This window comes from Nerophis ophidion, linkage group LG09 (genome assembly GCF_033978795.1).
Source record: "Nerophis ophidion isolate RoL-2023_Sa linkage group LG09, RoL_Noph_v1.0, whole genome shotgun sequence".
Lineage (NCBI taxonomy): Eukaryota > Metazoa > Chordata > Actinopteri > Syngnathiformes > Syngnathidae > Nerophis > Nerophis ophidion.
The window spans coordinates 76,011,173-76,035,724 of record NC_084619.1 but is presented as its reverse complement, the minus strand read 5'-3'; the positions used below and the strand labels follow the sequence as shown (position 1 = coordinate 76,035,724).

At 40.0% G+C, this 24,552-nt stretch overlaps 1 protein-coding gene across 4 annotated transcripts in view; it reads left to right on the top strand.

The window, feature by feature from the left end:
• The window catches only part of LOC133559737 (cGMP-dependent protein kinase 1), a 274,083-nt gene that overhangs the window by 122,518 nt on the left and 127,013 nt on the right, over positions 1–24,552 (top strand). For all 4 annotated transcript variants that reach the window (XM_061911789.1, XM_061911792.1, XM_061911790.1 and 1 more), the window contains one exon: positions 18,293–18,406. In XM_061911789.1, coding sequence (XP_061767773.1) covers positions 18,293–18,406 — 114 coding nt within the window. The remainder of the gene's footprint in view (positions 1–18,292; positions 18,407–24,552) is intronic.

Below are 24,552 nucleotides of genomic sequence, written 5' to 3'. Positions count from 1 at the left end.
AAGTATTTAGTCAGCCAGCGATTGTGCAAGTTCTCCCACTTCAAATGATGACAGAGGTCTGTCATTTTCATCATAGGTACACTTCAACTGTGAGAGACAGAATGTGAAAAAAAATCCAGGAATTCACCTTGTTGGAATTTTAAAGAATTTATTTGTAAATGATGGTGGAAAATAAGTATTTGGTCAACCATTCAAAGCTCTCACTGATGGAAGGAGGTTTTGGCTCCAAATCTCAGGATACATGGCCCCATTCATTCTTTCCTTAACACGGATCAATCGTCCTGTCCCCTTAGCAGAAAAACAGCCCCAAAGCATGATGTTTCCACCCCCATGCTTCACAGTAGGCATGGTGTTCTTGGGATGCAACTCAGTATTCTTCTTCTTCCAAACACCACGAGGTGAGTTAATACCAAAAAGTTCTATTTTGGTTTCGTCTGACCACATGACATTCTCCCAATCCTCTGCTGTATCATCCATGTACTCTCTGGCGAACTTCAGACGGGTCTGGACATGCACTGGCTTAAGCAGGGGGACACGTCTGGCACTGCAGGATTTGATTCCCTGTCGGCGTAGTGTGTTACTGATGGTAACCTTTGTTACTCTAGTCCCAGCTCTCTGCAGGTCATTCACCAGGTCCTCCCGTGTGGTTCTGGGATTTTTACTCACCGTTCTCATGATCATTTTGACCCCACGGGATGAGATCTTGCGTGGAGCCCCAGATCGAGGGAGATTATCAGTGGTCTTGTACGTCTTCCATTTTCTGACAATTGCTCCCACAGTTGATTTTTTCCCACCAAGCTGCTTGCCTATTGCAGATTCACTCTTCCCAGTCTGGTGCAGGTCTACAATTCTTTTCCTGCTGTCCTTCGACAGCTCTTTAGTCTTGGCCATAGTGGAGTTAGGAGTCTGACTGTTTGAGGCTGTGGACAGGTGTCTTTTATACAGATAAGGAGTTCAAACAGGTGCCATTAATACAGGTAACGAGTGGAGGACAGAAGAGCTTCTTAAAGAAGAAGTTACAGGTCTGTGAGAGCCAGAGATCTTCCTTGTTTGAAGTCACCAAATACTTATTTTCCACCATCATTTACAAATCAATTCTTTAAAATTCCTCCAATGTGAATTCCAGGATTTTTTTGTTCACATTCTGTCTCTCCCAGTTGAAGTGTACCTATGATGAAAATTACAGACCTCTGTCATCATTTGAAGTGGGAGAACTTGCACAATCGCTGGATGACTAAATACTTGTTTGCCCCACTGTATATATATATATATATATATATATACATATATATATATATATATATATATATATATATATATATGTATGTGTTTGTATGTATGTGAATTGCTGTGTATAAATGTATGTATATATAGTATATATATATATATATATATATATATATATATATATATATATATATATATATATATATATATATATATATAATGTATGTATGTATAAGTATACATGTGTACATATATACATAAAGTCAACATGTGGGGGCTAGATAATGTGAGGTTATAATCCTCATAGAGAGTACAGTATATCCCAACATAAACACACACTAACAACATTCATTCCTTCCGCCGTTGTTTCCAGTATCACATGACTTCTACAACAACACACTGTGGCAGTGGGTGGACATATATATATATATATATGTATGTATATATATATATATATATATATATATATATATATATATATATATATATATATATATATATATATATATATATATATATATATCATCATGTGTTGCTCCTTCCTGAAGGACCATAGACATGATTCCACTCAATAGGAGCACCCTCACTCACGCTGCGTACACAGGAAGGTATTTTTAGCTGCACTGGGAGATAAAGTCAAGCTAAAAGACAGCAGATCATTGGAAGGCCTCCAGACTCCCATGTGATGTCGAGCCAGGGGTGCTGGGGGAGGTGCCCCAGAGGCGTGGCCCCTATGTCCCGCTATGTGAAGCGGGCCTCACTGTGACACATCAACGCAGGGGAAATAAATAAATAAATAAATGATTCCATTATATATGCAGAATTTGTACGCATTTTTAATTCTGTGCTGCTATTTGACCAGGCAGCTGTGGTGGAGACGCACAGATCCACTGCCCGGTGTTTATTTGCTTGTGCTGCTATTTGCATGAGATTTGAATATGGCTCTAAGGTGACAAGAGGTGAGCTGCAAGCCTCTGCTCGCCACCGCCACAAAGCAGGATGTGGAAAAAAACCAAGAACTGACAACCCCAGGTGCGTTTCATGAGAGCGGTTAAAACAGATTTCAATGTCGCCGTTCACCAAAAGCCTTCCCGGGAGGTCCGAAAAACTGACTTCAATAAGTCATCACATGCTGGAAATTAACATTTTTTGTGGCTGACAACCTGATCCCGACTCAAGCAGGGGAGCACGTTCGGCAGCACACACACACAGAGTACTTACAAGCAGACACAGTGTGTAGACAGAAAAGGGAGAACGGACACATTTGGGCTTAAAAAGTAAAGATAAAGGTGAAGTTGTAGCACTGAAGCACCCTCAGGAAGAGCTGCTTTAAGACGTGGCTAGCTTGCTAACAGCTAACGTCCATCCATGGCGACAAACAAAGTCAGTTTTCCCAAGTACCATTATCACTGCAGGACGAGGAATAGCTAAACATGCTTCACTACACACTGTAGGAGGATACAATAGCTCACCGCCGTCACAATGTAAACAAACGCCACGGGTGACATCCACTGTAATGATACCAAGTACAAGAGCGTATCTAATCGATACTACTATGATTATATCAATGTTTTTTGGGCATCACCATATTGTCTTTCACTTTTGAAAAATGTGTATTATGTTTCTAAACTCAGGGAATTTGAGGACTTTGGATATGACCAATGTGACTACTTGGTATCAGATCGATACCCACATTTGTGGTATCATCCAAAACTAATGTAAAGTATCAAAGAAGAGAAGAATAAGTGATTATTATGTTTTAACAGAAGTGTAGATAGAACATGTTAAAAAAGAAAGTAAGCAGATATTAACAGTAAATGAACAAGAGGATTGATATTCCATTTTTACAGTTTGTCCTTTATAATGTTGACAAAATAATAGATCAATGACACAATATTACTGCATATGTCAGCAGATAAATTAGAAGCCTTTGTTTGTTTACTTTGTAAGTTGTCTACTATGTTTACTATTTTATTTAAGGACAAACCTGCAATAATAAACATAAGTTTGATGCACCCTAAGGTTTTTTTGTTAAAATAAAGCCAATAATGACATTTTTTGTGGTCCCTTTTATTTAGAAAAGTACCGAAAAGTATTGAAATACAATTTGGTACCCAGTACACTAGTCCTGATACTTTTGTCCCTTTTCAAAAGGTCGCCAATTATCAGACATTTTACCGAGGATCCATTCTCGTTAAACCCAACGGTGACAAATGTTCAAAGTCGAGAGTCCGTTTCTTGTCTCTTGAGCGACAATTCCTTCTCCCACGGCGATAAACAATTAGACTTCAAGGTAATTCTTTGTGCTTTTTCCAGCAAAAAAAACAAACAAAACAAAACAAAAAAAACAGCCGCATGACCAAAATCTTGGAGTCCTGCACAACTTCACACAAAAGGGTGAGACTTTGTCTAAAATACATGCACCCCGACTGTTTGTTTGTTCTGTTTTTGTCCTGGAAAACACACCCCTTATCGAACCCCTCAGTCAGATTGACTTGAAATGTCTCTCACTGCTCAATGTACTGTACAACATCTTGCAGCAGGGTTTTTACGCAACTTGAGGGCTTGGGCATGAATTCTGATTCTGAAGCGACTGTAACACTTGTCTATAAAATATGACCAGGTTTGGTTGAAAAGTATGGTCGTAATCAAACAATGTTTTTGCAGGGCACAGGTCAGACTTGTAATACTTGCACAATAATAATAATATAATACTTGCAAATGAGACTCAGAAGTGAACATCAGGGGTGTCAAACTCATTTTAGTTGAGGGGCTGCATGGAGGGAAACCTATTCCCAGCTGGTCAAATGATGGCACGATAACTCAAAACTAAAGACAACTTCAAAAGTGTTTTTCTTTGTCTTACGTTGGCCAAACATTGAACAAGGACATTCTGAAAATGTACAAATGTCTTCTGATCCGCTGCCTGGATCATATTATGATTCCATTTTTGAGTCTTTAGTGTTTTCTGTTGGTTTTGGACTCCTTTGATTCCTGTTTGTGCACCTCTCAGTTGGTTACCATAGTTACTTATTATTTTCACCTGCCGCTTGTTCCGGATGCACACCTGTGTTTTGTAATCACTGTCATTATTTAAGCCTGCCTTCTCCAGTCAGTCAGTCTGGCTTCCTAGTTTGTTTTCCTACAACAAGTGACGACTTCTGTTTCCTGCTCGCTACCTGCTAGCTTCCACGCTAGATTGATTGATTGATTGATTGATACTTTTATTAGTAGTTTGCACAGTACAGTACATATTCCGTACAATTGACCACTAAATGGTAACACCCAAATAAGTTTTTCAACTTGTTTAAGTCGGGGTCCACGTTAATCAATTCATGGTATGGTAGGCTCTTTGTCTTCTAGCTCCCATGCTAGTTCTTTGTGTTTTGCCTTAAGTGCTATGCACACGTTTTTCTTTGTCAAAGTCTGATTTGTTTTTAATTAAATCATTTATTCCTACTTTCACGATGTGTCTGAGGCTAGTCTGCATTTCTGGAAGAACGAAGTCCACACTACGATGCGACCCGGTCGTTACAGTAGGAAGCCAGCCTGACTGACTGGAGAAGGCAGGCTTAAATAATGACAGTGATTACAAAACACAGGTGTGCGTCCGGAACAAGCGTCAGGTGAAAATAATAAGTAACTATGGTAACCAACTGAGAGGTGCACAAACAGGAACCGAAGGAGTCCGAAACCAACAGAAAACACAAAAGACTCAAAAATGTAATCATAATATGATCCGGGCATCGATTCATAACACAAATGATCCCCTTGGCGAAACACTTCAAGTCAGGTGAAAATTCTGAGGAAAAAGAAAATTAGTGCAGTTTCAAAAAGCCCATGAAGAACACACTGGACTTAGACTGTGTCTCAGTCTACGGACTGGGGTCGGTCGCTTTGGGTCATCAATGAAGACGTGGGGCTCGGCGGACAGTGCGGCACTGTGACCCTGAGCAGACCCCCGACTGTATCATCAACATCTGCCCCGCATGTGGACCGCCCTCAGAAGCCAGCCTCTTCCACCCCAGGACCAGAGATGCGACACCCAGTTGGACATCTGATGTTACACGGAAGAAGAAGTGTGTTTACAAAGCCATTCGAATTCAAGCACTTCCTGTTTAGCAATGTCCTGTTGGCGGCCCATTAAAGGCGTGTAATATAACCTATTTACCATATATATGTATATATATATATATGTATGAAATATTTGAAAATATATATCCCCCCACCCATCTCCCGAATTTGGAGGGGTCAAGGTTGGCAAGTATGGCTAGCAAGTCTTCCAAAACATTTTTGGAATTGGGGGTCCCATGCAGCGTGTGTACTAAAATAGTACGTCTGCAAGCCAAGCAGCAAATGTGACATAATGCCATATTTTGGAGCGTGTCTAATACTCCGATAGAAATCAGGTGTTTTGGACGCACCCCCCATTAAAGAATTGATTGGGCCGCGCTGCAGTCAATTTGTCAAAGATTCACACGGAGCCTGCTCGTAGAAAATCTGCAAGAATCTTCACAAAATTGTCTGCGGCGCTTTCAAATCAATCCCACTTTTTGAAATGTTTGAAGTCGGGAGTCGCTAAATCGATCAAGTCTCATGGCGTTCACACGCAAAGCTCCAAGACTCCCACACCAACCTGGGCTTAAGTCCGTCTCCCTGTGGACTTTGTTTTTACAGCCTCCATTAAACTAATCCTGATGCTAAAACCAACTGATCTTGGGAAGGATGTCAGTCTTGTTTCTTCCTCCAAAACAAACACAGCGTTCGGTCAAACCCTCATTGGAAAAAATAACAATTGAAACAAGTGAATGTCAAAGTTAGTGCGTACCTTTGATTGCCAAGGCTGCCCTTTGTCACCTGTTCTGTTCAGAACTTTTATGGACAGAATTTCTAGGCACAGTCAAGGCTTTGAGGGGTTCTGGTTTGGTGGCTGCAGGATTAGGTCTCTGCTTTTTGCAGATGATGTGGTCCTGATGGCTTCATCTGGCCAGGATCTTCAGATCTCACTGGATCAGTTCGCAGCCGAGTGTGAAGCGACTGGGATGAGAATCAGCACCTCCAAGTCCGAGTTCGTAGTTCTCGCCCGGAAAAGGGTGGAGTGCCATCTCCGGGTTGGGGAGGAGACCCTGCCCCAAGTGGAGGAGTTCAAGTACCTAGGAGTCTTGTTCACGAGTGAGGGAAGAGTGGATGGTGAGATCGACAGGCGGATCGGTGCGGCGTCTTCAGTAATGCGGACGTTGTATCGATCTGTTGTGGTGAAGAAGGAGCTGAGCCGGAAGGCAAAGCTCTCAATTTACCGGTCGATCTACGTTCCCATCCTCACCTATGGTCATGAGCTTTGGGTTATGACCGAAAGGATAAGATCACGGGTACAAGCGGCCCAAATGAGTTTGGGTCTCTCCCTTAGAGATAGGGTGAGAAGCTCTGCCATCCGGGAGGAACTCAAAGTAAAGCAGCTGCTCCTCCACATGGAGAGGAGCCAGATGAGGTGGTTCGGGCATCTGGTCAGGATGCCACACAAGCGCCTCCCTAGGGAGGTGTTTAGGGCACGTCCAATCGGTAGGAGGCCACGGGGAAGACCCAGGACACGTTGGGAAGACTATGTCTCCCAGCTGGCCTGGGAACGCCTCGGGATCCCCTGGGAAGACTTGGACGAAGTGGCTGGGGAGAGGAAAGTCTGGGCTTCCCTGCTTAGGCTGCTGCCCCTGCGACCCGACCTCGGATAAGCGGAGAAAGACGGATGGATGGATGGATGGAACTTCAATTGATCCACATTTTTAGAATCTGGTCTGGATCGAGTCTTAAATCCTGTTTTGTAAATTGGAAGTAGACTTGGATCAAATTGACTGTGTAGCTTCTATGGTTGTAAGGTATGCCAGTATTAGTTTAGTACCGCGATACTAATGAATTATATTCGGCACTGTACCACCTCTTAAAAGCACCCCCCTAGAGGAGCATGTTCGGTAGCGCACAATCACTGAGTACTTACCAGCAGAGACAGTGTGTAGACAAAAAAGGGAGAACGGACGCATTTTGGCTTAAAAACTAACGATAACGGTGAAATGCCCTCAGGAAGAGGTTTTTTGATTGATTGATACTTTTATGAGTAGATTGCACAGTACAGTACATATTCCCTACAATTGACCACTAAATGGTAACACCCCAATAAGTTTTTCAACTTGTTTAAGTCGGGGTCCACCTTCATAAATTCATGGTAAGGTGCGTTCAGACATAGCTAGCTAGCTCGCGGCTAAGTCCATCCGCATACAGCAGTGTTGTAGCTACTTCTAAATCACTAATCCTCGCCTCCATGGCGACAAATAAAGTAAGTTTTTTACAAGTACCATTATCACTGCAGGACGAGGAATAGCTAAACATGCTTCACTACACACAGCAGGAGGATACAATAGCTCACCACCGTCACAATGTAAACAAACGCCACGCCTGACATCAGCTGTAATGATACCAAGTACAAGAGTGTATCTAGTCGATACTATTATGATTACATCAATATTTTTTAGCATCACAAAAACTTATTTTGTTTTTTTTAAATTTATATTAAGTTTATAAACTCAGGAAACTTTAAAACAATTTCCCTTGTGGATCAATAATGTTTGTCTTTGTCTAAGTCTAAGGAAATACATCCCCGTACAAATGAGGACTTTGATAATGACCAAAGTATGATCCTGTAACTACTTGGTATCAGATCGATACCCACATTTGTGGTATCATCCAAAACTAATGTAAAGTATCAAAGAAGTGAAGAATAAGTGATTATTACATTTTAAGAGAAGTGTAGATAGAACATGTTGAAACAGAAAGTAAGCAGATATTAACAGTAAACGAACAAGTCGATTAATAGTCAATTTTTATAGTTTATTTGTTTACTTACTACTAAAAGACAAGTTGTCCAGGATGTTCACTTTTTTTTTAAGGACTAAATTGCAATAATAAACATGTTTATTGTACCCTAAGATTTTTTGTTATAATTACGCAAATAATTACATTTTTTGTAGACCTCTTTTTTTGTATAAAATTATCAAAGTACCGAAAATATTTATATAATAAATAAATAGGTTGTACTTGAATAGCACTTTTCTACCTTCAAGGTACTCAAAGTGCTTTGACACTACTTCCACATTTACCCATTCACACACTGATGGAGGGAGCTGCCATGCAAGGCGCTAACCAGCACCCATCAGGAGCAAGGGTGAAGTGTCTTGCTCAGGACACAACGGACGTGACGAGGTTGGTACTAGGTGGGGATTGAACCAGGCACCCTCGGGTTATGCACAGCCACTCTTCCACCGCGCCACGCCGTATCTTTGTAGCATATTCAACTGAATATGGCTTGAAAAGGATTTGCAAATCATTGTATTCTGTTTATATTTACATCTAACACAATTTCCCAACTCATATGGAAACAGGGTTTGTACATTGTGGATTCTTATTTGGTAACTCCATTTGCATTCTGGACCCGGATTCTTATTTGGTAACTCCATTTGCATACTGGACCCGGATTCTTATTTGGTAACTCCATTTGCATACTGGACCCGGATTCTTATTTGGTAACTCCATTTGCATACTGGACCCGGATTCTTATTTGGTAACTCCATTTGCATACTGGACCCGGGTGCTTGAAGCCATTTAACATCTCAGCAGGCTCTTCTCACCAATTGTTGCCTGGCCTGACCTGCAATTTAGCCTCCTTACTTTCCTCTCCTAACGCAGCTTTTTGTTTTACTGTTCCGCTCTTTCTCATTTAATGAAAAATAATTTCCAATTTCTATTCATCATACGACCCAAACGACACTCCATCCCTCCAGGGGCTTGAACAGCTGAGTTCACGCAGCATGTTTAAAAAGTCCAATCGATTCTCAAAGGCTGACCTCTGGAATGGAAGCTCACAACGAGGTCTCCTATTATTCTTTTCTGGGGAAAACGTCGGCGGCTTCTCGCTCGGGGAAACTCAGCAAGTTTCCTGGTATGGCCGGCATGAAATGACGTGTGAAGTCTTCTATTTCATGCTTGCAAAAGCGGAATAGAAGGCAGGACAAGGAATGCTTTGGGAGTCACGGACGGTCTTGTGAGCTGTTTGGCTCAAGTTAAAAGCGATTTAACTCGACAATTACGTTGCTGATTTTCAATTAAGTCTCACACCCAGCGAGGAAACTCATAAAAGATTTACAGAAAACAATATTCAAGCACGTTTTATTGCAACAATTTCCTTTTTTTAGGGGGGGAAACTGTTGCTTCGTTTGTGTGAAGAAAGAACTTTCCAAGAGACCAGAACACAACAGACCATAGAAACCAGCGGGGACTCTTTTGTGTCACGCTGAGACTCGTTGTAATAAATGGATGAAGGTGGGGTTTTTTTGCTAATTTCGGCTCCTTCCTAACAAGAAAAGAAGATAAAAAGTCATATCCACTGAGGACATTATTTGGCTGGGGCAACATTTTTAACTGCTTTCTTGCTTTTTGAGTCAGGGGCCTTCTGGTGGTCTTAGTTTCCTGGACAACCTTTAATACAGGGGTGTCAGAGTCCAGGCCCGCGGTCCACATCCGGCCCTCAAAGGAATGATCTATGGCCCCCAGGTTGATGTTTGATCAGTATTAGAACTGCCCGGCAAACTTAAATACATCAAAAAATAAATACATCCATTTATTAAAGTAAAAAAAAATCAATTAAAAAATGTCAAATTTTAAATAAATATATACATTTAAAAAAAGTAAAATTTTAAATAAACAAATATATTTAATAAAGTTACATTTGAAATAAATCAATTTAAAAAAGTCAAATTTAAAATAAATGGATCCATTTATAAAAATCTAATTTAAAATAAATGAATCCATTTATTAAAGTCAAATTTAAGATCTATAAATCTATTTAAAATGTAGAATTTGAAATAAATAAAACCATTTATTAAAGTACAATTTAAAATAAATACATCCATTTATTAAAGTAAAAAGAAATCAATTAAAAAATGTCACATTTTAAAATAATATATACATTTAAAAAAGTAAAATTTTAAATAAACAAATACATTTAATGAAATTAAATTTAAAATTAATAAATCCGTTTAGAAAAAGTCCAATTCAAAATAAATGGATCCATTTAAAAAAACTACAATTTAAAATAAATGAATCCTTTTATTCAAGTCAAATTAAAAATATATAAATCCATTTAAAACGTAGAATTTAAAATAAATAAATCAATTTATTAAAGTAAAATTTGAAATACATACATCCATTTATTAAAGTAAAAAAATCCATTCAAAAATGTCAAATTTTAAATAAATATACACATTTAAAAATGTTAAATTTTAAATAAACAAATCAATTTAATGAAGTTAAATTTAAAATAAATAGATCCATTTAAAAAAGTCAAAATTAGAATAAATCGATCCATTTAAAATGTAGAATGTAAAATAAGTAAATTAATTTATCAAAGTCAAATTTTAATTAGATAAATCCATTTACAAATGTCAAATTAAAAAAAAAATCTATTTTATAAAAGTATAATTTAAAAAAAAAGTATCCATTTAATAAAGTCAAATTTAAAATAAATAAATCAAATTTAAGATAAATAAATAACAGTGGAAAAAATAATGAATGTCAGTTTTATCTGTGATTAAAAATATATGAATAATAAATGCCAGTGTTTGTATGTGAATAACAATATATGAACAATAAGAACTAGGAAGTACTTTAACTTTAACTTGAAACTTTACTTAATTCATTAAATAAGTACTACATAATTAAAAATAAAAAGTATGCATATATAAATGTATTCAGTTTTAAACATTCATTCACTTTCTTCCTTCCTTCTAAACTTTGCCGCTGCCGGGTATTTTTTTGCTATATTTTTATTGCAATATTTTCAGAATGTTTTTGTTCTATTTTTGGCCAAAGTAAAACAAAGAAAAAAATCTGAAGTTGTCTTTATTTTTTAGTTTTAATGCCATGATTTTAATAGTGATTTTCCTCCATGTGGACCCCCGGCTAAAATGAGTTTGACGCTTTAGATGGATGTTTAAACCCCTCTTTAGCGCCGCCCTAGTGGCTCTCTTGAGCTTTTTCAAAAATGTACAAAAATGGAAAAAGATGAGTGAAACATTTTTTTTCCCTCATGACTCAAACCTTCCTAATTGTTAAAACTCCCGTTGTTTGTAATCAAGATGCCTCACTGATGAGAACATTTGGCCAGCGCCGTTTTGTCCTACTAGTTTTGGCGGTACTTGAATGCACCGTAGTTTGTACCATGTACAGCTTTCTTCGACTCTGCTACAGAAAGACGCGTTTTGTGCCACTCCTTTGTCACATTTTGTCCACCAAACATTTTATACTGTGCGTGAATGCTGATGTTTTTTACTTGTTTGTAGTGCTAATCAGACATATTTGGTCAGTGCATGACTGCAATTGATGTCAACATGCGATTTAGGCAAGCTGAAGTTGTTGGGACGTAGTTGAGAGAGTGGTCGTTCCAGCGACCTGAGGGTTCCTGGTTCGATCCCCTCCTTCTACTAACCTAACAGAATAGTGCTGCTGGGATCCTGATGAGAGTGCGGAAATACGACCACATCACACAGGTTCTCAAATCCCTTCACTGGCTTCCTGTTCCGCTCAGGATTGAATACAAAGCCTCCCTACTAACCCACCAGTGCCTCCATGGAAATGCTCCCCTCTACATCAAAGAACTGCTCACCCCCAAATCCTCCACACGGACAGGCCAACCTCCTCCAACCACCGAGGACAAAGCTACGAGCAACGTGAGACCGGGCTTTCTGCTCTGCCGCTTGCAGTGTGTGGAACGCTCTCCCTGGCCACCTGAAGGTACCACAGACTGTGAATGGTTTTAGAAAAGGCTTAAAAACCCTTCTTTTTAAAAAAGCCTTATTTTTTTAGATGTATGCGTGCTAGTTCTAGCTATTAGGCGGTATGGCGCGGTTGGAAGAGTGGCCGTTCCAGCGACCTGAGGGTTCCTGGTTCGATTCCCTCCTTCTACTAACCTAACAGAATAGTGCTGCTGGGATCCTGATGAGAGTGCGGAAATACGACCACATCACACAGGTTCTCAAATCCCTTCACTGGCTTCCTGTTCCACTCAGGATTGAATACAAAGCCTCCCTACTAACCCACCAGTGCCTCCATGGAAATGCCCCCCTCTACCTCGAAGAACTGCTCACCCCCAAATCCGCCACACAGACAGGCCAACCTCCTCCAACCACCGAGGACAAAGCTACGAGCAACGTGACACCGGGCTTTCTGCTCTGCTGCTTGCAGTCTGTGGAACGCTCTCCCTGACCACCTGAGGGTACCACAGACTGTGAATGGTTTTAGAAAAGGCTTAAAAACCCTTCTTTTTAAAAAAGCCTTGTTTTTTTAGATATATGCGTGCTAGTTTTAGCTATTAGGCGGTGTGGCGCGGTTGGAAGAGTGGCCGTGCCAGCAACCTGAGGGTTCCTGGTTCAATCCCCACCTAGTACCAACCTAGTCATGTCCGTTGTGTCCTTTTGCAAGACAGTTCACCCTTGCTCCTGATGGGTCGTGGTTGCATGGCAGCTCCCTCCATCAGTGTGTGAACGTGTGTGTGAATGGGTGAATGTGGAAGTAGTGTGAAAGCGCTTTGAGTACCTTGAAGGTAGAAAAGCGCTGTAGAAATACGAGCCATTTACCATTTATTTTTGTACTTTTAATGCCGTGCTTCTAATAGTCCGCCCCGGGTGTGCACAGACGGTCCTCCATGCGGCCCTTCAGCCAAAATGAGTTTGACTCCCCTGATTTAATCCTTCGTGAGCCTCGTCTGAAGCAAAGAGGAAAATGGTGTGGATCAAGTGATTTTATTTTTTTTCTCTGAGATTTTAGTGTGGAGGCTCCTGGGTAATTGCAGTGTTTTAATGAGAACTGTCTTGCCCAAGAGACGTGGAAGAACACTCCAGCCCAACTTAGGATAATTGCCTAAACGTTTAACAATGTTGCGTTATTGACGTGTGCGTGCTATTGGAGGGCAGACCGCCATCTTACGGCGGGAGATTCAGCCCGCCTTCAGGCAGGATGTTGTGTGAGCGATGACATCATCATTCCAGGAATCTGACAAGTAGTTGCGTGAAAGCAATCAGACTCTTGATTGTCTGATGTTTGCAGGTGTGTTGCAGTTCCAAAGGGAGAATACGGGCAGGCACAGTTGCTCCCTGTGTCTATTCATCCATTCATCCCTTCATCCATCCATCCATCCATCCATTCATCCATCCATCCATTCATCCATCCATCCATTCTCTACCATGCAGTTCATACAGAACAGGGACATGGTGTGACACACCAGGTGTCCTTCTGCACAAGCAGTGTCTTGTTCCTGCTCAGATACTACCTCTGAAGGCAAGCAGTTGTGACGAGGTGGTCAATCAATCAATCAATCAATCAATCAATCAATCAATCAATCAATCAATCAATCAATGTTTTTTTATATAGCCCTAAATCACAAGTGTCTCAAATGGCTGCACAAGCCACAACGACATCCTCAGCTCAGATCCCACATTAGGGCAAGGAAAAACTCAACCCAATGGGATAACAATAAGAAACCTTGGGGGGGACCTCAGATGTAGGGACCCCCCCCTGAAATGGACGTCAAGTGGATCTAGCATAATATTGTGAGAGTCCAGTCTATAGTGGATCTAACATAATAGTGTGGGAGTCCAGTCCATAGTGGATCTAACATAATAGTGTGAGAGTCCAGTCCATAGTGGATCTAACATAATAGTGAGAGTCCAGTCCATAGTGGATCTAACATAATAGTGAGAGTCCAGTCCATAGTGGATCTAACATAATAGTGTGAGAGTCCAGTCCATAGTGGATCTAACATAATAGTGTGAGAGTCCAGTCCATAGTGGATCTAACATAATAGTGAGAGTCCAGTCCATAGTGGATCTAACATAATAGTGTGAGAGTCCAGTCCATAGTGGATCTAACATAATAGTGAGAGTCCAGTCCATAGTGGATCTAACATAATAGTGTGAGAGTCCAGTCCATAGTGGATCTAACATAATAGTGTGAGAGTCCAGTCCATAGTGGATCCAACATAATAGTGACAGTCCAGTCCATAGTGGATCTAACATAATCGTGTGAGAGTTCAGTCCATAGTGGATCCAACTTAATAGTGAGAGTCTAGTCCATAGTGGATCTAACATAATAGTGAGAGTCCAGTCCATAGTGGCTCTAACATAATAGTGAGAGTCCAGTCCATAGTGGATCTAACATAATAGTGTGAGAGTCCAGTCCATAGTGGATCCAACATAATAGTGAGAGTCCAGTCCATAGTGGATCTAACATAATAGTGAGAGTCCAGTCCATAGTGGATCTAACATAATAGTGAGAGTCCAGTCCATAGTGGATCTAACATAATCGTGTGAGAGTTCAGTCCATAGTGGATCCAACTTAATAGTGAGAGTCTAGTCCATAGTGGATCTAACATAATAGTGAGAGTCCAGTCCATAGTGGCTCTAACATAATAGTGAGAGTCCAGTCCATAGTGGATCTAACATAATAGTGTGAGAGTCCAGTCCATAGTGGATCCAACATAATAGTGAGAGTCCAGTCCATAGTGGATCTAACATAATAGTGAGAGTCCAGTCCATAGTGGATCTAACATAATAGTGAGAGTCCAGTCCATAGTGGATCTAACATAATAGTGTGAGAGTCCAGTCCATAGTGGATCTAACATAATAGTGTGAGAGTCCAGTCCATAGTGGATCTAACATAATAGTGTGAGAGTCCAGTCCATAGTGGATCTAACATAATAGTGAGAGTCCAGTCCATAGTGGATCTAACATAATAGTGTGAGAGTCCAGTCCATAGTGGATCTAACATAATAGTGAGAGTCCAGTCCATAGTGGATCTAACATAATAGTGTGAGAGTCCAGTCCATAGTGGATCTAACATAATAGTGTGAGAGTCCAGTCCATAGTGGATCCAACATAATAGTGACAGTCCAGTCCATAGTGGATCTAACATAATCGTGTGAGAGTTCAGTCCATAGTGGATCCAACTTAATAGTGAGAGTCTAGTCCATAGTGGATCTAACATAATAGTGAGAGTCCAGTCCATAGTGGCTCTAACATAATAGTGAGAGTCCAGTCCATAGTGGATCTAACATAATAGTGTGAGAGTCCAGTCCATAGTGGATCCAACATAATAGTGAGAGTCCAGTCCATAGTGGATCTAACATAATAGTGAGAGTCCAGTCCATAGTGGATCTAACATAATAGTGAGAGTCCAGTCCATATTGCAAATCTGGTGTGACCACATCACACCAGATTTCAAATCCCTTCACTGGCTTCCTGTTCCATTCAAGATTGAATACAAATTCTCCCTACTAACCCACTAGTGCCTCCATGGAAATGCTCCCCTCTACATCAAAGAACTGCTCACCCCCCAAATCCTCCACGCGACACCCCCGCTCTGGACAGGCTAACCTCAGAGGACAAAAGCTACAAACTATGGGTGACTCCATGCTCTGCCGCTCCTAGTCTGTGGAACGCTCTCCCTGACCACCTGAGGGCACCACAGACTGTGAATAGTTTTTAAAAAGGCTTAAAAACCCATCCATTTTCTACCGCTTGTCCCTGTTGGGAGCCTATCTCAGCTGCATTCGGGCGGAATGCGTGTTACACCCTGGACAAGTCGCCCCCTCATCGCAGGGTCAGTTTAACTCCCAACAACATAAATATCTCATTAATGTATGTTTGGCCTTGCTGGCTTCTTGGCTTCATGTCGCGGTTCACAGTTCTTTAACGGCTGACCTTTCATCAACTATCTTCTCATATTACTCCTTTTTAAGAGGTTGCGACGTGTCTGCAAACTTTATTTCCCGCCGCGTGTCCTTGCTCCCGCATGACGAGTTCCACCAAAAGGAAATACACCGACATCAATTTGTTTTCTCCTTGATGGTTGAACTGCACAGGGGCATCATGGGAGATGTTTACCTACCAAATAGCGCCAGAAAAAAACAACATTGTCGAGTCCCTTTTTTGATACCTTCACTTTGTGAGCGTTTTGGAACTGCAATTGTGCAGTATTTAGGATACCACTTCATCCACATTCATATTGTTGTTATTAATGAATGTACTCCCAATACGATTGTGATATTGTTTTTTAATTAGAAGAGCTGATCTAGCGTCGCCAAATCCAATGTTCCACTGACACATTGCTGCCCCCTAAAGTCATTCATAATGCATTTCTATATTACTGTTTGAATGATGTTGGTTGTCTGCGATCATTTCACTGGCATTGATTCTCTACTGCAAACACTCTCGTAGTTTCACACTTTTATTACTTTTTTCAGACCTTACAGGGATTTTTTTTCCAGCTTGCCAAATTAAAATAAAACATTTCCATAAAGCTAAGGACTGCGGGGGTCTATTTTGTATATTCCAAAAAGGCAGCACCCTATAAAGTAGACATTTGATTTAGGACTATTTATTTTTGTTTTAGTTACTGGTAGTGTTGTATACACCTATCAGTATATATTTCTATACTTTTAATGCACCCGAAGATTTTTTTGTTAAAATAAAGCCAATAATGCCATTTTTTGTGGACCCTTTATTATGAAAAGTATCACAAAAATAAATAAATATAATACAATAAAAAATTGAAATAAAACAAAACAAAACAAAAAAATATATATATGTATATAAATATATATATATATATATATATATATATATATATATATATATATATATATATATATACAGTATATGTATATATATATATATATATATATATATATATATATACAGTATATGTATATAGATATATATTTTTATTTTTTATTTTATTTGATATTTAATAAAGTGGACCACAAAAAATAGCATTTTGTGGGTTCTTCCGAGGATGTTGTAGTCGTAATGATTTGTGCAGTCCTTTGAGACATTTGTGATTTGAGGCTATATAAATAAACATTGATTGATTGATTGATTCTTGGCTTTCTTTATTAAAGTCAAATTTAAAATAAATACATCCATTTAAAAAAGTCCAATTTAAAATAAATACATCCATTTAAAAGGTCAAATTTTTAAATAAATACATCCATTTAAAAAAGTCAAATTGAAAAAAATACATTCATTTAAAAAAGTCAAATTTAAAATAAATACATCCATTTAAAAGGTCAACTTTTTAAATAAATACATCCGTTTAAAAAAGTCAAATTAAAAAAAAATACATCCATTTAAAAAGTCAAATTTAAAATAAATCCATCCATCCATCCATCCATTTCCTACCGCTTATTCCGTTTGGGGTCGCGGGGGGCGCTGGTGCCTATCTCAGCTACAATCGGGCAAATTTAAAATAAATTAATCCATTTTAAAAAGTCAAATTTAAAATAAATCCATCCATCCATCCATCCATCCATCCATCCATCCATCCATTTCCTACCGCTTATTCCCTTTGGGGTGGCGGGGGGCGCTGGTGCCTATCTCAGCTACAATCGGGCAAATTTAAAATAAATTACATCCATTTAATAAAGTCCAATTTAAAAATAATTGAATACATTTTTTAAAGTTCAATTTATTTTGGCAACAGAAACATGACCTCCCAAATGTTCAGTTTTCATTGATACGTCCATAAATAACGGCATTAACTTATTAAGCACCCCAGTGCTCGCATGAGAACCACCTCCCAGTGTGATACGGTGCAATAATAACCACGGTTACATTACCACCGCTCTGACAGCGTCTACCAAGCCGTTGTGTTTCACACTGGTGCTGCCGCCATGTTTCCACTTGGTCAGGAGCTCTGCAGACCACACTGGAAGTCCCACATCCAATAAATACATATTCTTTCTTTTTCTAGCTCACTGAGCCAGGAGCCTTCTGGCTGGATGCCCACAAAAATAGAGTGCGGGGCCGTCTCACACACACACACACACACACACACACACACACACACACACACACACACACACTACAGTCGGTGTGTGTACGCGGCACACCTGCACGACCTCTGAAATGTGCAATTGAAAATGTGGAAGTGCTTGACTCCGCCCTCTGCTTCTCTTTGTGCATGTTTGCAGACGGCAAGGTGGAGGTGACCAAGGAGAGCCTGAAGCTGTGCACCATGGGCCCGGGGAAGGTGTTTGGGGAGCTGGCCATTCTCTACAATTGCACCAGGACCGCCACCGTCAAAAGTAAGTCTCGGCTGACCTTGAGACCTGAGTGATGTCCTCATGTTTCAACAGTGCTGGCCTAACATGAGCAGAAATCATGATCAGAATTAAAGATAAAAGACACTTTTAATTTACTTTCCTTACGTATCTAAAAGTCTTCATATTCTCTTCATGTCGGATTGAGCTCCTTCCAGTGCTGTTTGTTTAAGTTTGACTTTATATCCAATCACAATTCAGCCAGCTTATGTTGCCATGCTGTACCAAATCTGCCCAAGGACCTTCAGAATCAGAATCAACAATGCGGGCATCCGTGCAACCTAAGTGAACGGGCACATACAGTTGATAGATGATTGCCAGAGCCAATTAGATTACGAGTTGTTGTCAGTAAGGCCTTCTTCAGTTAATTTCAAGTTAAATTAGCAATGATTGTCTCACACACACACTGAGGTGTGGTGAAGTTTGTCCTCTATATTCAACCCATCACCCGCGCCCGGGAATCATTTTTGGTGATTTAACCCCCAATTTCAACCATGTATTCAAAAATTTAAATTGGAGACAAGTCTGTACTACAAGCAGGCCAGTCTAGAACCCGCACTATTTTACTATGAAGCCACGCTGTTGTAACATGTGCCTTGGCATTGTCTTGCTGAAATAAACAGGGGCGTGCTTGATAACGTTGCTTGGATGACAACATATGTTGCTCCAAAACCCATATGTACCTTTCAGCATTAATGGTGCCTTCACAGATGTGTAAGTTACCCATGCCTTGGGCACTAATACACCCCCATACCATCACACATGTGTAAGTTACCCATGCCTTGGGCACTAATACACCCCCATACCATCACACATGTGTAAGTTACCCATGCCTTGGGCACTAATACACCCCCATACCATCACACATGTGTAAGTTACCCATGCCTTGGGCACTAATACACCCCCATACCATCACACATGTGTAAGTTACCCATGCCTTGGGCACTAATACACCCCCATACCATCACACATGTGTAAGTTACCCATGTCTTGGGCACTAATACACCCCCATACCATCACACATGTGTAAGTTACCCATGCCTTGGGCACTAATACACCCCCATACCATCACACATGTGTAAGTTACCCATGCCTTGGGCACTAATACACCCCCATACCATCACACATGTGTAAGTTACCCATGCCTTGGGCACTAATACACCCCCATACCATCACACATGTGTAAGTTACCCATGTCTTGGGCACTAATACACCCCCATACCATCACACATGTGTAAGTTACCCATGCCTTGGGCACTAATACACCCCCATACCATCACACATGTGTAAGTTACCCATGTCTTGGGCACTAATACACCCCCATACCATCACACATGTGTAAGTTACCCATGCCTTGGGCACTAATACACCCCCATACCATCACACATGTGTAAGTTACCCATGTCTTGTTCACTAATACACCCCCATACCATCACACATGTGTAAGTTACCCATGTCTTGGGCACTAATACACCCCCATACCATCACACATGTGTAAGTTACCCATGTCTTGTTCACTAATACACCCCCATACCATCACACATGTGTAAGTTACCCATGCCTTGGCCACTAATACACCCCCATTCCATCACACATGCTGGCTTTTGAACTTTGCGCCTATGACAATCCCGATGGTTCTTTTTCCTCTTTGTTCCAGAGGACACAAAAGTCCACAGTTTCCAAAAACAATTTGAAACATGGACTGTCAGACCACAGAACATTTTCCACTTCGTATCAGTCCATCTTAGATAATCTCAGGCCCAGCGAAGCCGGCAGCGTTTCTGGATGTTGTTGATAAATAGCTTTCGCTTTGCATAGTAGAGTTTTAACTTGCACTTACAGATGTAGCGACCAACTGTATTTAGTGAAAGTGGTTTTCTCAAGTGTTCCTGAGTCCATGTGGTGATATCCTTTAGAGATTGATGTCGGTTTTTGATACAGTGCCGTCAATGTTTGTTTCCGGCCATGCCGCTTACGTGGACTGATTTCTCCAGATTCTCTGAACCTTTTGATGATATTATGGAGCGTAGATGTTGAAATCCCTAAATTTCTTGCAATGTCACTTTGAGAAAGGTTGTTCTTAAACTGTTTGACTATTTGCTCACACAGTTGTGGACAAAGGGGTGTACCTCGCCCCATACTTTCTTGTGAAAGACTGAGCATTTTTTGGGAAGCTGTTTTTATACCCAATCATGGCACCCACCTGTTCCCAATTAGCCTGCACACCTGTGGGATGTTCCAAATAAGTGTTTGATGAGCATTCCTCAACTTTATCAGTATTTATTGCCACCTTTCCCAACTTCTTTGTGATGTTTTTCTGGCATCAAAGTTAATGATTATTTGCAAAAACAAAAAAAAGTTTATGAGTTTGAACATGAAATATGTTGTCTTTGTAGCATATTCAACTGAATATGGCTTGAAAAGGATTTGCAAATCATTGTATTCTGCGATGAGGTGGCAACTTGTCCAGGGTGTACCCGCCTTCCGCCCGATTGTAGCTGAGATAGGCGGCAGCACCTCCCGCAACCCCAAAAGGGAATAAGCGGTAGAAAATGGATGGATGGATGGATGTATTCTGTTTATATTTACATCTAACACTATTTCCCAACTCATATGGAAACGGGGTTTGTATATATATATATATATATATATATATATATATATATATATATATATATATATATGAAGATAAATTATATATATATATATATGTTTATATATATATGTTTATGTATATGCATATATATATATATATATATATATTCGAAACAGTGCACCTGCTCAGGTATGTTTATTGAAAGCAAAACTAGTTTGAGTGCTAAACCCTGACCAGAAAAATTGAACCAAGACCACTTAAAAGAGGTTGGTCTGGTTCTGGTCCAGATCAGTTTGGTACAAGTGGAAATGCCACATATTGAAATGACTCAGACCAGTCGGTGTTGAAACCACAGCAAAAATTAAATTGAAATGAAACAATTATTGTATTTTCCGGTCTATAGTTTGCTTCCCTTAGGGTGCCTGTAATGTGGCAGTAAAACGGCAGCTCAATCAAAACAGAGGTCATCGTCATGGAGTCACTAGCTGCGGAAGTTAGCTCTCCAATCAGCTAAACAGATTAAATACATTTGTGGATGGTAAATTAAAAAACAAAACAAAAAAAAAAACTGTATTTCATTGTAAGTTAATAAAACTAACAAAGACACTTGTAAACATGGTAGCATAGTAGCTAATGCTAACACGGCTACCTTTAGTACAAAACGATAACAATATTTATGAAAACACTCCTACAGACATCACACATGGGATGGTTTAGTGAAAGCAAGAATACTTACCACCAGAATGCAGCTGAGATAGAATCCAGCAACCTCTTGCGACCCCAAAAGGGACAAGCTGTAGAAATTGGATGAATGAATATTGTAAAACTTACAAACAATGCTTGGAGTGATGAATGGAGAATCATTTTGGGCAGAAACGCTATAAACGAATAATAGACGAATTAACACTTGTACTTCCGGTTTGAAGCGCATGGAAATACTGTAGACCTTAACCCTGCAGCACCGGCAGTGAGCCAACGCGTCCAAAAGATGGCGCCATAAACCAAAACAACAACACACCTTTCTTTAGTGTCTGGGCTTGTGTTTGATTCAAACTATTTGTTGAATACAAAAAAATTGTGGCTCTAAATTAGCGGCACCGTTTTATAAGCCGGAGGGCTCCAAGCGTAGTAAAAAAAAAAGTAGCAGCTTATGGTCCCTAATTTACGGTAAGTCTGACGCAAGCACGTCATATTTTTATCTGTTAAGTTGAAGAGAATACCTTACGGTATTTCCAATATATTTTTTAAACTCTATATAGTTTAAGGATTCAACTATTTTAATAGCTGACTAATCATCTGTTATCTTAACGATGAATCGACTAATCGGATTATAAGCGTTCTGTGGCTCTTATTTGGCCACAGACTGTTAAAGTCAGCTTGAGATATTTTTTAGGGTTCTGCTAACTAACATTAAAGACGGCGACTTCTTCCAGAAATGTTTATTTATGAAGTGTGCTGCTCGATAGGCTGCAACAAACATGAAAGTAACATCTTCGATTTGTCCGTTTAAAAACAAGGACAGGGAAAGTGCTGATAAAAACTAAGTATCCATTTTAAAGTAAACAACAGACAGTCCAAATAGCGGCAATAAAATACAAAAAAATCACTAAAGCTATGTTGCTGTATCAAAAAGAAAAGTGCATCTGTGATGATGATGGCTTTAAACACCTGCCCACGGATGCATTTAGTAGGTGCACTTTGGCAAAAATAAAAAATGAAAGCAATTTTTCTCGCTGTTCTTAGTTAGCTAAGAATCTTACGAAGAAAATCAAAGACAACAGAATCCTCTATAAATAAATACTGCATTAAAAAAACAAAAAAAGGTGTTATTATGTACAAAATATGCGTCTCCCTGTGTGGGAGCCAAAGTACGGCCACAACACCCAGAGAACCCGACCCAAAAAGATGCCGCAGGGAACAAAGGACCGCTGGGCCCTCGCAATCAGGCCAGGCCGGGAACTGGACCCCCACTGTGTCACCCCGGCAGGCGGTAGACAGACGTGTCCTGCAGGGGACAAGGCACAGGAGAAGCAGGAGACAGACAGTCCCCAAGTGAGCGAGGGAGCAGACCCCACGAGGGCAGAAAGACGGGAGATATTTATATATATAAATGATAAATGATAAATGGGTTGTACTTGTATAGCGCTTTTCTACCTTCAAGGTACTCAAAGCGCTTTGACACTACTTCCACATTCACACACACATTCACACACTGATGGAGGGAGCTGCCATGCAAGGCGCCAACCAGCACCCATCAGGAGCAAGGGTGAAGTGTCTTGCTCAGGACACAACGGACGTGACGAGGTTGGTTCTAGGTGGGATTTGAACCAGTGACCCTCGGGTTGCGCACAGCCACTCTCCCACTGCGCCACGCCGTCCCTATATAAAAATATATATATATGTGTATGTATGTATGTATGTATATATATATATGTAAATATATATGTGTGTATGTATATATATATATATGTATGTATGTATGTATGTATGTATGTATATATGTATATATATAAGTATGTATGTTTATATATATATGTATATGTATGTATATATATATGTATGTATGTATATATATATATGTATGTATGTATATATGTGTATATATATGTATGCATGTATATATGTATGTATATAAATGTATATGTGTATGTCTATATATAAATGTATATATATATATGTGTGTGTGTGTGTGTATATATAATGTATGTATATATATATTTATACCTGTATCTCACCTTTTTTGTAAGGGGCCCTGGAAGCCGGCAGACCCGTCAGCGATCCTGTTCTGTCCCCCTGTAATGTTTGTCTGATCTTGAATGGGATTGTGCTGAAAATGTTATTATTTATTATTTATTCCTCAAGGAATAAATAGAGTACTATCTAATCTAATCTAATATAATCTAATCTAATCTAATATAATCTAATTTGATCTAATCTAATCTAATCTAATCAGAAAGCGAAAAGGAAAACTGACAAATCATGCTATTTCAAATGCCGCTATTACCATCTTGCGATGTTACAAAAAAAACAACAACAAAAAAAAAACAGGGGGTTGCCTACAGCCACTTCTGTTAATACCATTGTTTTTCTGACTCAGCGCTAATTATCTTTTGTAAACCAAGCCCCTACAGGTGTACACCCTCTATATGGTCATTTTTGGCTCATCACCTGGTCTTAAGTTTTGTGCGAGACCCCCATGTGGGACTGTCTCCTGTACGGCGGTGGAGAGGAGGTGGTCCGCCAGACGAGCCGCTTGAATCTTCAGCCTGTTAGCGGCCGGAGAGCAGGCAGAGGACAGATGGCGGAGCACACACAGCTGAGAATGAGTGTGTTATAGGAGTGTGTCAGGATGAAGAATACATGTTTATGTGAGGCAGGAAGTGGGGAAATGGCTGCAAATGTGTTCCCGGGCTCGGAATAATAAATCAACTTAAGGTGATAGAAGGTCCGCTGGTTTGATGCTCACATCACATCCCTTCCACGGGGTTGAGTGACCACACCTTCATGGAGCTTTAATTGCTGTGTCGTGATGGCA